At 34.9% G+C, this 16,963-nt stretch overlaps 1 protein-coding gene across 5 annotated transcripts in view; it reads right to left on the minus strand.

The window, feature by feature from the left end:
* The window catches only part of LOC127794970 (valine--tRNA ligase, chloroplastic/mitochondrial 2), a 55,661-nt gene extending 39,381 nt beyond the window's left edge, over nt 1–16,280 (minus strand). For 2 of the 5 annotated variants that reach the window (XM_052326317.1, XM_052326316.1), the window contains exons 1-9: nt 15,989–16,280; nt 15,488–15,575; nt 11,534–11,660; nt 5,139–5,222; nt 4,027–4,121; nt 3,566–3,657; nt 3,207–3,260; nt 1,464–1,516; nt 1,311–1,378 (exon numbers count right to left, since the gene is read on the minus strand). In XM_052326317.1, the coding sequence (XP_052182277.1) occupies nt 1,311–1,378; nt 1,464–1,516; nt 3,207–3,260; nt 3,566–3,657; nt 4,027–4,121; nt 5,139–5,222; nt 11,534–11,660; nt 15,488–15,575; nt 15,989–16,139 (812 nt within the window). In that variant the 5' untranslated portion in view covers nt 16,140–16,280. Of the gene's footprint in view, nt 1–1,310; nt 1,379–1,463; nt 1,517–3,206; nt 3,261–3,565; nt 3,658–4,026; nt 4,122–5,138; nt 5,223–5,753; nt 5,832–11,533; nt 11,661–15,470; nt 15,576–15,988 lie in introns of those variants that run through there. The other 3 variants (XM_052326319.1, XM_052326318.1, XM_052326321.1) reach the window with 3 other exon arrangements.
* Nucleotides 16,281–16,963: the final 683 nt, after the last annotated feature.

Consider the following 16,963-nt stretch of genomic DNA (forward strand, 5'->3'; position numbering starts at 1 on the left):
ATGTCAAAACAAAGTAAATCACCAGTGTAGACTTGTGACTGGTTCCTCCTAAGAAGATGCTTATGAGACATAAGATTGCTACAATTTGGATCCTGGAAGGGTAATGAGTCAAAGGAGGTGTTGGAGAAGTCATCATTACTTGCTGAGTTACAACACCTAGTTCTTAAAGTTGTGACTCCATCAGAATTGGAATCAAGATGTTTAGTGATGTGAATTTATAAACCACCAAGTTATCTAAAGGCTTAAGTTTGTTAAATGAATAACTTTTATCATTCATAACAAGCTAACAATAGTACTTTTAATGTACCCATCTACAAGTATCCAAGATATTCTCAAATAAATTTAACACATGAAAGTAATTAGAGGTCATTTGAAAGAGCTTTTAGTTTTCTATTTTCATCAATTTTCATTTTTGATTTTTGATTTTTTTTTTCATTTTAAAAAATGAAAACTTAACATGTTGTTTGACAATTTTGGTTTCATTGTCAGTTTTGTATTTTATTTTTTTATTTTCTATCCTACCCCTAACATCATCAGCTACTAGAGGAGATGGCCAGAGGATTTTGCCTGCTACCTTCCAGCAACATCGAATCACTGGCAGTAAGTGGGCAGGGGAAGAAATGAAAATGAAAATAAAATTGTGAAAACATCTTTATAGAGTTTTCAAAATTTTTAAAAATGAAAATGAAGAATGAAAACCCATTTTCTTTTTCGTTGTCAAAATAATGCAAACACAAACTGAAATCAGAAAATGGCAAGCCTACCAATCGAATAACTAAATGATCTGCTGTTCAAATCTCACAGTCAACAAATATCTACCCGTTTCCTAAACAGAAAATGGCAAGCCTTGTTAGATTGAGTGGTAACTATGCAATTGGTATTGTTATTTATACTCTCATCATCAATAAGATTTGCAGCTTTGCTTTCATTATTCAAGTAAAACAGAGGCCGCTTCACTTTCTTCTTCCTTTCCTAACCTGTTAAAAGCTTAGGCCAGTTTTTTACAGGACTCTACTCCAGTAAAATCTAAACTTGAGTCATAACTTCCCTATTAGTTTTGAGATGTATACTTCTCGGAAAAGATAAAATAAGGTAAAAAGAAGAAAAGCTATTAAGCCAGTGAAGTTACACCAGAAAATAATATTTGATTCATTTCACTAACCAAGTTATTATCACTGTACGAACAGAAAGGGATGCTTCATGATATAACTATGTGAAGCAAAGAACTAAAAAAAAATCTTTTTTTTTTGGGGGGGGTAAGTAAAGAACTAATAAATTTCAAACAATGGAAAATAACCATGTGTTGATACCTTGAGCCTCCAGCAACACGATATTTGATGTAATACAGGGTACCAGGTTCTTCAGAATATTCAACTTCCTAACCAGAGTCAACATGTTCATATCAAATGTTAAGAGTCCATGTCAAAGCATCATAATGACAGCGCACACATAATCCAACATACCAAGTCTGAAACTGCAGTCTGTAAGTTAGGGGACCAGTTGACCATGTAAGATCCTACAAGGCAAAAATAACTTTATTTGATTAAGGTCATATGCATCATTTAGGCTACAACCCATTCATGAGTTTAATTATTTTAGGAAGAACATCTTTTACTCTCTAAAACTTTCTGAAAACAGTTGATTAAAGCATAAGAGAACACTAGCCATCAGTGCATTAGACAGCTAGCTGCAAAAGCTTAAGCTCTTTAAGAGTAGGCTAAACAATGTGTATCAAGCTTTCACACCACCTCCTCCCCAGAAAAACCTTTTCTCCCATATTGAAAGGCAACAAAAGGCACACATGCAAACGAAACAAATAGGGCATGACTAACTGCTACAAAGTCATAAAGATATCCAGTCCACAAAGATAAAGAAAGTGGCAAAAGAAAAAATACAATAAGAAATTGGAATGAATACTTCTTGCAAAAAAACAGTTGTTCTACCTTATTGGTCCGCCAACTATCCCAATTTTCCTAATCTCCTATGTCACATGTGATGGGCCAAAAAATGTATCATACTCCCATGGTGGCTCATGAACTAGCCCCAGATGCTAAAGATGTCTTGGAGTTTCAAAGGTAGCGTGAATATTTGTCCAGTTGACGAAGCTTACTGGTTAATCATGATTGTTTCGTGCATGAGGGGCATTGATGGTGGTAGCACATTTATCAACTGTCAAATTATTGGCCCTTAACTCATCCAAAAACTTAAGCTACCAGAGGGAGGGGTAATTTCATTTTATATCATTATTTATACTCTCAAATATATAAAACAAAGTCTCATAGAAAACATAAAGTTGTCAATAGACTGATGTCTCAATGAGGGCATCTGACTTTTGCACAATAAGGTAATCCAGCATTTGCATCCTCCTTCACATTTGCTAGGATATTTCATAAAGGGAGATGAACTAATGAATTTATAAGATCAATGACTAAAAGAGAAGGCAATTAGGAGAAAACAGATTTTCTATTTTTTGGTACTGTTTCTCTAGCCTTTTTTCAGATAAAATAGATTACTATTACTATAATCTTAGAAGACATGTCCTAGTTTTGCTTTATAGAAGTTTGAACCCTTAACGCATTTACCAATGTATTAATCTTCAACCTAATTAAACGAATAAATAAGTTCTTGTGGAGAGCTGCAGTTATCCAACTGATGGACCTAACTGTTAGTTACCATAGAAAACAAGGTTGAGTCTCCTCTAGTTGTATTGCCCATCAAGAGGACTTCTCAAGAAAGGTTTTAAGGAAGAAATATTATGCATTTATTGATAAACATGCTCATGAAAAGCAGAGAACGGTCCCACAATAAGGTTGGTAAAATACCAGAATCCTTCCCCAGTGATCCTGAACGGACAATTTATTCCCCATCTGGTGGCATCTAAGTTATAAGTTAATTGCTAAGCATACCTTTTGCTAAGTTTCCCGTTTCTCCAGGAAGGAGCAAAAGATGAGGATGGAGAACAACCCAAAACTAAAAGACATAGCCTAAAAGATGCCAAAAACCAAGAATTTACTACATTAGTTAGCATTTCATGATTCTCCTGCGTGTGCCTGTGTGTGTGTGACACAAAGAGGGAGAAAGAAGAGAGAATAAGAGAAGGGAGAGGGAAAACAAAGTTGCAACAGTTTCTTTTTCTTGATAGGTTGTAAAGAATTTTTAAATACTGAAAACAATGAGAATAATGAAAATAAAATTAGCCCCTATACCTTGATAAATTAGGCCTTTCTCATGAAGCCTAACAAATGCCTCAATCACAGCCCCTGCAAAAATTAAAAGAATGAATTCAGGACAAGCAGAATAACCTGTAACATAAAGCCTTGTCACTGGCATACACTTCAAAGCAAAAAGTCAGTCAGGCACTAAATTAAATTCTATTTAGTAGGCAGTAGCCAACCATGCCAAGACATAACGAAATGTAAACCATCAAGTCAATGATAAGATCACTTGAGACAATGGATAATGTACATCGTGCAGTGCCATAGATACCAAAAGGTGCCAAATCATTGTGAATTTCATAACCCATTATAGACTGGCTGAGTTTTTGCTAGATAGAGAACTGTCTTACGACTTAGCTGCTCATCAAGGGTGAAATGTTCTCTGGTCCAATCACAAGAAGCACCAAGTCTCTTAATCTGATTGGTAATGGTTCCACCATACCTAAAAAAGAGAAAATAAAAATAAGGTTGATAAATAATTTAATCAAATCTTAAATGGAATAATTATGCACGATAGCACACTATCACTGCTGAAGGAGTGCAACCCCATATAAACAAAACAAGTTCTATGTGTTAAATATTCTTTCTGGTAAACAAAAAAGGGTCCATTCCTAATTGGATGCACAATGTTCAGAATAAATTCATTAGGTTGCATCAAAAGGAGCAGCAGCATCAATAATTATGGAGGAGCAAAAACAGTAGCATCCATAGATTTCAAAATTGCACGATATCAAGAAGGAAATAAGAATATAATTAAAGTGATAATAAATTCAGGCAACAGAAATCAAGTATGGAAGATGAATAGATATACTTTTCTTTCCACTCCCAAACTCGATTTGTGAACTCATCTCTGCCCAGCTCAACCCGTTTTATTCCTTCAGATGCCAGCATTCTTTCTACAACCAACTGAAAGTAAGGCATATGCTTAAAAATATAGATACTGAAAATCATAAATAATTCAAAAACCATCCCTGTTTCATATGACAGAAAATAATACAAAGATCAAACCATTACAAGTCAAAATTAAACATTCCCCCCAAAAAATGAAAAATTCATCATATAAGTCAGACTCAACAGAAATCATATATGTTATGGTATTATAATTCCTCAAGTATTTTACTTGTCGTTGTCAAAAAGGACTTTGAAGAAATAGACTTTCTTATTCACAATCCCTCTTACGGGTGAATCATATACACAAGCTTCCTCTCTAAATTAGGAAGTTACCAAAAAGCTAAATCAGCAAGTTTCTAATCCTAGAATAGGAAACATATACAACTTTAGGATACAGCAATTTATGGAAAGAACAACCATGGAAAGATAAAATTAATTAAAAGTACAGCAAATTAAATCTATAGGATTCATTCTTAATTTAGGAAACAATTGATATTCAGTGCCAATCAATCAAACTGATTCAATCTTGTCCAAGATTCTTCCCACTCATTGACAGTCGTCCATAATCTTCCCATACTATACCAAATTCCTTTCATAGTATATATTCCACAAGATACTTCCCGTCACAATATCCAGTGAAGCAGGGAGAACTAATATATTACTTGACAACTCATTGAAATTCCTTTCATAGCATATATTCCACAAGATACTTCCCGTCACAATATCCAGTGAAGCAGGGAGAACTAATATATTACTTGACAACTCATTGAAATTCAGTTGACAAAATTCAGTGAAGTATGGAATATGGATCTCACTGGTAGGTTAACAAAGGATTCACATTAGAAAATGTGCCTTGAAGCAATAAGAAAAACAAATGCAATATTGAACAAAATTTTCCAATTTAAACACTCAAATAGGCAAGTTTAATAATGACACTGGTTCGCCCAGAGCAAAAGGCAGGCATGCTAGATTCATAAGAATGACAAAACATAGATTCATAAGAAATTACAGCTCTCAGATCCATAGTCAAACCTGAGTTGCAATACCAGCATGATCAGTTCCAGGAAGCCAGAGTGTAGGTCGTCCCTTCATTCGATGGTATCTAACCATAATATCCTAGGGGAAGTAAAAAGATAAAAATAAAATCATCATCCAAACTGGAGTAAACCTCCAATATATGATATTACCAAATATCAGGTGCCACAAAGCACATAGATTCATAATTTTGATTGGCAAACAAAAATATTGGCAAATATATAAAAGTTCAAAAGGAAACGGGATAGCTCAAAAAAGAAAAACACATCAGGATAACTGTATCACCTCCAAAGATATTCATAATGTGGTGCATCAAAAAGTAAATGCATTCCTAATTGCACTCATAATTATCAGAATACTGAAAAGAGAATAACTAAAACAGGATAACTCAACAGCATATTCCACATTATTATCATTTGTTAATTGGATCAGTAAAGAGGTCATCAGAGAGGCTATCCTTCTTTGCAGGCCCACAGCATATACTCACATTAAATAATTAATTTAATTGTGACTTCAGGGAGAAAAAATATTTATGAGTTGTGAGAGAGCCTGATCTACAAAATATTGGGCCACTCCTTAATGTATAAGTTTTTGGCAAAAGATGTCACCTACGTGATATAAGGGCTTTGGTTCCAATGGAGGTATTTGGCTCAAATCTGTTTGTCCATGTTTCCCACTCTGCTAGAATCTCTGAAATTAAATTTAGATTTTAGATCATGAATTAGAGTCTTTAATTAACCACTAGAAAAATAGAGATAATGATAGTAGTATATATATTCTGGAACAAATTAATGAATTCCAGGTAAAGCAACAGCTGGAAAAATCGAGACCTTGTCAAATTAAAACAGGTAAATAGGTTCAAACGAAGGTTACTGACAAAGTAAGAAAGCTAAAACTAACTGTCAGACCAACATGCAATTAGCGGCACATACTATACAGTAATGCAAGACTTCAAAAATTCTGCAGCTCAAGAATTTCAAAAAAGAAAAAAAGGTATTACATCCTAAAATTCCAAGGATATGCCATGTTTCATCTTGATAAGATAATTTATGGTAAATTCATCATGCTTCACTAAAACAACTGACATATTTTCATGCATGCTTGACACAATAAATGCACCACCTAAGTTTTGCCTCCTTTTAAGTTTGGAACACTACGGATACCAGATTATGTAAATCCTTATAGGTATTTAATTTGCCTCGTATCCTACTCCCATGGCTTCCATTTGGAACATGATTTTAACTTCAATAACTCCAGTCCTCTGCCAGAATTTATACTTATGAATACATGAGCCTGTTTTCATCATTCCTTTGCTAGAGAGTTGCATCAATAAAGGCATCCACTGTTAAATTTTACCACATTGTTCTTTATCATGAATTTATATATCCATGTCTTAGAAGTCAATTGACATTATGAATATCGTACCACCAACCCTAAATTGGTTAGGATAAGGTACAGTAAATGATGATGAATCTATGGGTACATTTGGCCATGTAGTGAGAAGCCAAATTTTTTTTTTTTTATAAAAGTGCTTTTGTGAGTTTTTCATGGTATTTAGCAAAGATTAAAAAGCACTTTTACCGGCAAGAAAAGCAATTTTTCTGCTATGAAGCAAAAATTTGGAATTTCCGCTATGAAGCAAAAGCAGAAGTAGAAAATAAATTATTTTTGACAAAATTGCTCCCAACCAACAATTAAAATTTCAAACATTACACTCGTCAAATAGTATCAATTATGTTAGAATTATTAGTATATATTATAATTATTATATGTGTGTGTTTTATTTGTAATTAGATTAAACCCATAGGTTTAAGGCCCATTATGCTTATTATAAATAACAAACTAAGAGAGGGTAGTCTCTTAGGTTTTTCTCTCCTAATTATTTTCTCACATTGTATCAAAGCTATCGGTGAGACAAAAACCCTAACCGTCAATGTGTATCGTTTTCCAGCGACCTTCAAACCCTAGCTGTCACCGTCATCATCATCATCACTGCCCATACGGAAACCCCATTGTCCGGCCACAACTTGCCCACACCTGCCGCCACCCTGGGTTCGTCGCCACTAGATCGGCCGACTGCCGAAGAATCGTCGCTGCCGAACTAGCCACGCGCCGTCACGTGACAACGCGTCCACCAGTCTTCTTTCTATGGATTCTCCAGATCTGACCACCAACGACCCCTAAAGCTACTTCTAGTGTCAAAGTCCTCGCCATGTTTGATTTCAGTGACTCTATTTCCATAGTTGTTAAAGGCGCGCCTAAGCGCAAGGCGCCAGTTCGGCGCCTCGCCTAGGCCGAGGCGAGGCGATTTCAGTGAGGCCCTCGCCTTGCACGGTGAGGCACCAAAGCGGCCTCATGAAACTTAATGAAACTTAGGTTTTAATTAAAACTTGGGCAGCCCAATTCCTCCCTTCTTCTCGGTTCCAGCATGTATACATTACAACATATTTACATTTCTTTAATTTAAGTAAATGTCCACATTTTCTTTTATTTATATTTTACCTTCCATTTACTTTAATACATAAATGTAAATAAAAAAATACCCCCCATTTGGATTCAATAAAAATATCTAAAAAATCAAAATCTATAACAATAAGAAAATAGAATTTTGGCTTTAATACAAACTCGGGATTTAACGATTTTACCACCCTCAAAATACATACCTACTATTTCTTGAAAAATTCATTAAAAATCATTTTAACAACAATGAATATTAGCTATCAAAATACCGGGAGATAGTTTTTCAAAATGAAAACATTTTCTTATATGTCTTCTTATAATGAGCTAATCTTCCAAACTTAGAAAAATAGCATTTTTCAAAATGAAAACATTTTCTTGATTGTGGACTTGTAGTATTTATATGTTTGTTTAAAACTTTGCATGATGATTGGTACTTGTTTGAGTTTGAGACTTTAAGTTTAGAACTTTGATGATATTTCTAGTTTAGAATTTGTATGATGAATGAATCAACTTTGATGATGTTAGTTTAGAATTTGAAGATAATGAATCATTAATGATATGCATGTGTTATTATTGATAATTTGATAGTTTTTTTATGATTTTACAAGATTTTGAGTTTTTTTTCTAAACAGTGCGCCTCGTTTCGCAAAGGCGCACCTCGCACCTCGGGCTTCAGGACCCTTTGCGCCTCGCGCCTTTCAAAACTATGGTTGCTTCTATCGGTGCTACTCCCACTTCGATTTTTGCCGTTGCCCCTGATGCCTCTCAATTCTTTGTTGTCTCTAATCTTGGGACAGCCAATATTACCACTATCAAGTTGATAGGGTCTGTCAATTATCTCTTATGGACAGCCTCTGTCAAAATATGGTTCAAAGGACAAGATCAAGCAGATCATCTTACCACAAAAGCTAAAAGTGTGCCAGAAACTAATCGGGCGAGATGAGAACAAGTTGATGCCCATTTATGTAGCCTACTATGGCAGTCTATTGATCCATCCATCATGTATCTCTTTCACCCCTTTGAAACTTGTGTTGATGTGTGGAAGGAAGCTGAAGAGTGTTATACAAACAACATCCAACGTTTGTACACTATGGTCTCTAATATCAAGAATCTCAAGCAGGAGTCGTCCATGGAATCTTATCTAGGCATGTTCGGGCTCTCATGCAAGAATTTCATGCTCTTCTTCCTCTTACTAAGACCTGCACTGAACAGATTGCTCAACGAGAGAAGTTTTTTATGGTTATTGCTCTCTCCGGTCTGAAACCAAAGTTTGACGCCATCAAACATCAAATCTTGACCAACTCCGCTAGCCCTACCCATGGAGGACTCTTTCAAAAGGTTGTTGAATATGACAGGTGCACATGGTATGTCTTCTTTTTCTCATGTTGTTCCTCCAGCCAACTCTTCAGGTCTTGTATCTCAGGCTTCCACCATCGGAGGAAATAGATGACGCAATAATAATCGCTCACGTCCACAGTGTACCATTTGTAAGAAACTGGCTCATCTTGAGGACAAATGCTGAAAGAAACATGGTCGGCCAACTACTCCACCTGCATCATCTACCAGTGCAGCTCATGTATTTCAGAGCAATCCTAGCCTTGCTCAATCTCTACCAAGTTCACAATTGGTACCTACATCTACAAGTGAATATGATGCCTTCCTGAAGTTCCAGGCCACCCAGCAGTCTTATCCTGGTAATCTCGTTACTTATGTTGCTCAAGACTCATCTGTTAGTCCTTGGATTATAGATTCTGGCATCACTGACTATATGTGTGGTAATGAACTTCTTTTCTCCTCACTTACCTATTCTGATACTTTACCTACTGTTACCCTGGCTTATGATACCAAAACTGCAGTTAAAGAGATCGGTCGAATCACACCCACCTCTTTTTTCTCATTAAATTTTGTTTTATATGTTCCTGATAGTTCTTTTAATTTGATTTCAGTTAGCCAACTCACCAAAACCCTTAACTGTTATGTTATCTTTACTCATACATCTGTTTGTTGTCAGCACCAGGGTACGGGACGGACGATTGGCGTCGGGGCGTGTGTCACAGGGTCACTATCATCTTACTGTGCCTAGTTCACCAGTAGCTTGCACTAGTGCCGCTTCCCCAGATCTTCTCCACTATCATCTCGGTCATCCCAGCCTCTCCAAACTGAAGAAATTAGTTCCTAGTTTGTCGTCATTGTCCATGTTTAATTGTGAGTCATGTTAGCGTGGTAAACACGTTCGTAATTCTTTTTCTCATTGGGTCAATAATAGGGCTGAGGCTCCCTTTTCCCTTGTGCACTCTGATGATGTATGGGGGCTCATTCGTGTCAATTCTACTCTTGGTTTTTCATATTTCGTTACTTTCATTGATAACATTTCTCGTTGCACTTGGTTGTTTATTATGAAGAGTTAGTCCGAGTTGTTTTCTATTTTTCAAACATTTACTGCTAAAATAAAAACACAATTTGGATTTCTATACGTGTCTTACGTAGTGATAATACCCCTGAGTATTTTTCTTCTCAATTTACTATCTTTATGACTGCTAATGGTGAATTGCAAACCAGTTGACACCCCAATGGATCCGAATGTCCGACTCTTGCCGGGAAAGGAAGAGCTTTATTCAAACCCTGGAAGGTATAAGAGACTGGTAGGCAAGTTGAACTATCTCACAGTCACTCGTCCTGACATTACTTTTGTTGTGAGTGTAGTTAGTTCATCAGTTCTCCATGTGATTCTCACTGGGATACTGTTATCCGATTCTGAGATATATCAAAAGAGTGTCAGGTAAAGGGATACTCTATAAGGATAAGGGACACAGATATTTGTTGTTATGCAAATGCAGATTGGGCAGAATCTCCTTCTGATCGTCGGTCAACTTTTGGGTATTGTGTTTTTGTGGGAAGAAATTTGATTTCTTAGAAAAGTAAGAAACATAATGTAGTACCTAAATCTAGTGCAAAGGTAGAGTATCGGGCTATGGCTAATGCAACTTGTGAGCTCATCTGGCTTAAACAACTCCTGTAGGAACTCAAGTTTTGTGAAGTGTCTCCCATGAAGCTTATTTGTGATAATTAGGTTGCCTTACACATTGCTTCCAATCCAATGTTCCATGAGCAAACTAAGCATATTGAAATCGACTGTCACTTTGTTAGAGAAAAGTTGGTTGAAGGTATTATTGTTACAGAGTTTGTAAACTCTAATGATCAACTTGCAGATGTCTTCACCAAGTCTCTAACTGGTGCTCGAGTGGAATATATTTGTAACAAACTTGGTGCATATGATATCTATGCTCCAGCTTGAGGAGAGTGTTAGAATTATTAGTATATATTATAATTATTATATGTGTGTGTTTTATTTGTAATTAGATTAAGCCCATAGGTTTAAAGCTCATTATGCTTATTATAAATAACAAGCTAAGAGAGGCCAGTTTCTTAGGTTTTTCTCTTCTAATTATTTTCTCACAGATTACATCAACACTTCTGGCAGTACCATTTCTAGTAATTTTATTGTTAAAAGTACTTTTTCCAATCACAAACCAAACACATATATATAACAACACTGAAAGTGTTTCTCAACACTGCTTGTCCTTGAAAGTGATTCTTATAAAAGCAGAAAGTATAATCCACCAGTACACATGTGATGAATAACTGGTTGGCAACAATAACTGCTACTTTTTCATTACAGAAAGAAAAAGAATGCACTTTGCACAGCAGAAAAGCAAAGTCCACATACAGGAGTCTTCTTAGGCACATGCATATTTACGTACATGTACATATTATAAACAAAAGATGGAACACTATATAAGCTTGTTCCAAATTAGTAAATCTAGCAATTTCACAAAAGTTCTAGGTGCAACTCAATATGCATATGCAAAAATCAAGTAAACAAAAAAAAAAAAAAACTGTGAAAACAAGTATTCAGCAAGCATTATCCCAACCTCCAGAGTAACAAACATAGCATGCCCCATGTGCAGTGAACCAGTAACATTAGGGGGTGGCATAGAAATCACAAAAGGATCACTTCCTCTGTCAAAATTTGGTTTGAAATACCCTTGAGATTGCCACCTAAAAACCAACATGTACACATTAGGAAACATTAAGATATTGTACACAATAAATTGTCACCAGACTTTCTCAAACTAAGCAACTTCTACAAGTAACCAGCTGTGAACATTTGAACAGTTATGAAGAGATGACAAATTGTTTAAACGTGAGTAAGAAATCAGAGGAACCATGAACACGTAATACTCTTCTTAAAACAGAAGTGCAGAGCAGATATCATGACATAAAAGCAACATTCTGTTAAGGAGGACTCTCCATTTTGTATGACCTCCTTTGCTTTCTCTGATGATGAAGATTGTTTTGGAGATGGATAGGTTGGCAGTTCTTGTGTATGTGTACAAGGCTCACCCCCTAGCATTTAAATGACAGTAACATTTTATTTATTTATATCAAACAAAAAACTATATCTTCATTTTCCTCACCTCAAAATAAATTCATGTTTTATTACATCAAATATTAAGAAATTATTTTCACATTCTACATATTATTAAAAAATTTATGAACAAGAAGTCACAAAATTCTAGTTTAGAAAACACTATTCATGAATACCTTGAAAGTTTCAGGCCCAAACTTCTAACATAAAAAATTTAAAAACTGAATTGAACGATAAATATAAATCCATATTGTTTTAATTTATAATTGGTTTCCAACTTATTCTCTAAATTTGTTAAGTGGTTCTGATTTGTTGAGGGGAAGGATAGCATATGCACAATGTGTCTAGACAAACGGCCAATTGTAAAAAAGTTGAAAGAATGAAAAGACACATTCTAGTGAGAGTCCAGTACTTATACAGAAGTATTTGACAAGTGTTTGTTCAACACAATAAAATACCCTCTCAGAACCATAGTTGTCAAAGGCTCAAAGCACAAAGAGGAGCTAAGCTGCAAGGCACAAAGTGCAGGTGTGCCTCATAGACGTGAGGCACACACTTATTCAAAAAAAAAAAAGGCTTCCCCAGTGGATGAGGCACGTTTATTTAAAATGTGTATAAAATATTTTATATACTATTATTTTCAATTTATAACTACAAAGAGATAAATGTAAAATCATAAAATCTGGAATCACAAATAACGAACACTATTATAACAACTAGTATTATTCAAAAAAATACTAGAACATCAACAAGAAGCAGAAAACACATTTAAACAGACTTGTTTGATAAAATGAAATAAAAACAAAATTTAAGCACACATTAATTAAACAAATTTCAAAAAACTGAGAATATTTTGAAGTCATGAAACATAGCCAACCTCACATGAAGGTATAAGGCTTGGTATGTTGTTGCTGTTGTAGTGTTCTAAAAGTCATGAAACAGGAAGGAGTTTTGAATATTTTGAAATTGAGATAAACAGAAACAAAATTCTGAAATTCAACAAGAGAGAAGTAGAGAACTGCAACAGAGAACAAAAATTGTTATTGGATCTCAAAATTGAAGGAAGCAGAAAGAAAAAAAATGACTTAGGGATGGCAAGGATACCCGCCTCAACAAATGCCCATGAGTTTGGACAAAAAATTTACCCAACGAGAAAAAAAAGCCCCACATGAAGACGAGTATGGCGTCCTCCTACCCGTCCCCCAACCCACACAGTTTTTAAAAAATTATTTTATTTCAAGTATATAATTTTGTTTTTTTTTTTTTTATCTAGATAGAAGATTTTTGTCTAAAAAGGGGGTTCACTAATGCACAAGGCCCCTCACTTTGCAAGGGTTGAAGGATGGTCATCTTTTCACATAGCTTTCCCTTTGTTTTTTTGCAAAGAGGTTGTTTCCATAACTCAAATTCAGGACCTTATGATCACAAAGGAAAAACCTTAACGTTGCTACTAAGGCTCACACTAATAAGAATTTTGTATAGCAAAATGAAATCTATTTACTGTTTAGATCTACTTTTCTTATTGGAAAATATAAGCCTGCAATACATTATCAATTATATATATATATATATTTTTTTAATCTTCAAAATTAATTTATTTGTCAATGTGTTTTTGGCATTATTTTGCCTTTTAAAAAACACAAAAAGTAGAACAGAGTTCAATTTGAACAGAAAAGATATCCGTTCTTTTTTTTCTTTTCTTTTTTTATCTTTTAGTTTATTTTATTTTATTAAAGACAGATTAAGACTAAATTCAATCTAATTGGATTTAATTAACATTTTTATGAAAAAATTAATGGAGAAGGTGTCCAAGGAAAAAAGGCAACCACATGGACCTCCAGAGACGTTTTTCAACCATAGGGAATCTCCATGCAAATGACCCAAATCACAAGGGGTCCCATGCAATACCAAATAATTTTTAGGGACAAGTAAGATTGATTGAGTAATGGGTATCTGGTGGGCACACAACCCAGCAGAGCTGGGTATGGGGACTTAAGTACATTAACCAATAGGGATAGGGTTGGGGATGGGAAAGAAAAAGGGAATATGAGGAAGGAAACAAGGACAAGTGAAGGAGTTCCCAATCCATTTCCATTCATAAATTAAGCTAAATTTAGTGGGTCTCAAACAATATTTCGAAACAAATGGCAGCAAGCAAGCAAGCAACAAGCAAACATGTTGGAAGAAAGTGCCAGATAGTGACAACTGCAGGAGTAAAAGCAAGTACTAGAATGATTGCCTGCATCCAACGACACTGTCGAAGATGACCAGGTCCCTAGAAGAATGGGCATGTGCATGTACTCGCGGGGTTATCCGATTTGTGAATCTCACTCACTGGAGTCTCTTAGCGTGTAACGACTTTGATAGATCCACAAGAATATTATTTCGCCTCAAGGAGAAGAAGAAGTGAAGACAACAAATCAAAGCTGAAGCCTTCAGATACTTTTTTTTAAAGGAAAAAAGAGTTACTTGAAGGTCCCTTTGATGAAGTCAACTGAAGTTTTTCTATAAGGATTTGGTTGACAAGAGCTATCACTTGTTGAAGGATGATCAGGCTTCTTTGTTGCTGTCAACAGAGAAATTCTGAAGCTTTGCTTGTTTCTTATGTTTTAATGGCTTATAACTTGTATCCAAAAAGTGCATAAGGCACACACCTCGTGGGCTTAGGCAAGGACCTCGTAAGGGCACCTTGCCTCTCTTTACTAAAGGCGCATGACGTTACACCTCTCTGCACCTTTGACAAGTATGCATAGAATTTTCCTTATTTCTTATATCCTCTCAATATTAAAATGTAAAAACAAAAAATGACCTATAATGGTTTCAACCTCTTCACTCCATATTCATATAATAATTGACATTGGTTTTGTATGGATATGATACCAAAATGGAGGATTCAACCCATGCCATCCACGGGTACATACAAGAACTTGCCAACAGAATGATAGCTTGCTAGGTAATACCTCCCTGTGGATTTTTGAAACCTTCTATGTTTCAAGTCTGGGGAATCAACAAATCTTATCAAGGAAACAAGATATTTTAATGAAGATCAATATTGAACACAATTTCAGCCTCATAAAAGTCTTGCTTATCAAAAGTAAGAAAAAGTTTTTTAAAAAAAAATCAATGCACAAGGCTCTTCGAGAGTCAAGGGATAAATATTTCTCCAATTAAATGTTTGGCTGATAATAAGTCAAGCTTCCATGGTCTAGAAAGTGAAAGGTTATATTCATATAGCTAGAGTCATAAACACCATATCAACTGGGCCCCCTCCCCTTACACGCACGGAGAAAGAAATGGAGGGTCAAATATCAATGGGGAAAATATGAGTGCATTACACATGGGCGTATGCATAAACTGAGTAGAGTTCAAATTACTTGAGTTTAATACGCTCAATGTCTTATCAGGCAAAACAAACATTAAAGGAGTAAAGTAATTATTACTTTGCAGAATAAGATACCAGTTGTATATTCGCTCCTCGGAAGAAAAGTCGAAGGACTTAGCGATCTCAGGAGATGTAAATACCCCATTATCTGAAGCAGCAGCAACTGCAAATTCAATCGGAAAATCAAAATAAAGAGATGAAAGAATACACAGTGACTGAAATCGTGCAAAATGAGAACAAATTCAATAGGAAAAACAAGGAAGAAAGACACCATAAGACCTAAAATTCTCCATATGGTTGCCAAGAAACAGAACGAGAACAAAGTGCAAAATGAGAGTAACAAAGTCCTGAACTCGGTTTCGGTTTACCAAGCAAGTGAAAAAAGGACAAGTTTCTTTCTAACTTGCTTTCCCACCAATTTCTTGATAACCAAACAACAAACCCCTGGATTTCCGTTAGCAAGCGAGTGAAAAAGGAACTTAATGATAATCAAATTTCCTTCTCGTGTAATTTTACACTGGCTCGCTATAACCAAAACCGAAAAACTAACGCAGATGAGTAGGATTAGAGCAATACCGGCACCGGCGAAGAATCTCGGCCTTTGGCGATTGAAATGCCAGTGAGAAAGTGTGATGCCTCGAATTCGACGCCGTTGAGTGAAGAGGAGAGGATTGAATCTGTGAACTGCTGAGCAAGAAGATAACAGGGATGAATTCGAGAACGCCATAAAGGCGTCCGAAGATGGTAACGGCGGTTGAATACAAGATTATCAGGCAGTTTGAAGCAATGGTTTGGAGTTTGGATAGAGAACGCTTAAACCTTGGCTGGTTCGCTGAGAAGACGATAAAACGGGGATGGCAAACACATATTTTGCCCGGAAATGCTATTAGTATTTTATGGGCTACACTCAATTACATAATATATTATAAATAATAAAAATATTTTTAGTACCTAGTCACCTCATTTCATTATATTAAATGTGGAGTATTTTAAATATTTTAATTATATTATTATATAGTTTATAATGTAACTCATGATTACCAATATTATTTTCCTTTTGGTCCATTCATTTGCTAACTTGGAATGTTTTCATTTATCGAACATTCATTCTTGATCTCACAAATTTTGACAAAGAAATAAATCTAATTAATCTGATCGATCTCACAAATTTTAACAAGATAAGTAAATCTAACTGATCTGATCCGTGGTGACTGCATAGCGAGTGGATTCAAAAAAGTTACTTGTGTGTTCACTTGCTAATTTATATTTTGAGAAACGTTACTTATATCTTCTAATTTTGTTTTTAATTTATTTTAAATATTTATTTTAAAATTACTAAAAATATATTTATTATTTATAATATTTTCACATTTTAAGCGTATTTATAATCAAAATAGTCAAAATAACTTTTTATTATTATTTTTTTAAAACATTTTTTTATTTTAAAAAATATGTTTTTAAAAAATATAAAAATAAACACATTTTTATTATTTTTAAAAATTAAAAACTGAAAATGTTCTCAAAATAATAAACAAAACATGATCTTTAATT

The sequence above is a fragment of the Diospyros lotus genome, chromosome 2, assembly GCF_014633365.1.
Source record: "Diospyros lotus cultivar Yz01 chromosome 2, ASM1463336v1, whole genome shotgun sequence".
Classification (NCBI taxonomy): domain Eukaryota; kingdom Viridiplantae; phylum Streptophyta; class Magnoliopsida; order Ericales; family Ebenaceae; genus Diospyros; species Diospyros lotus.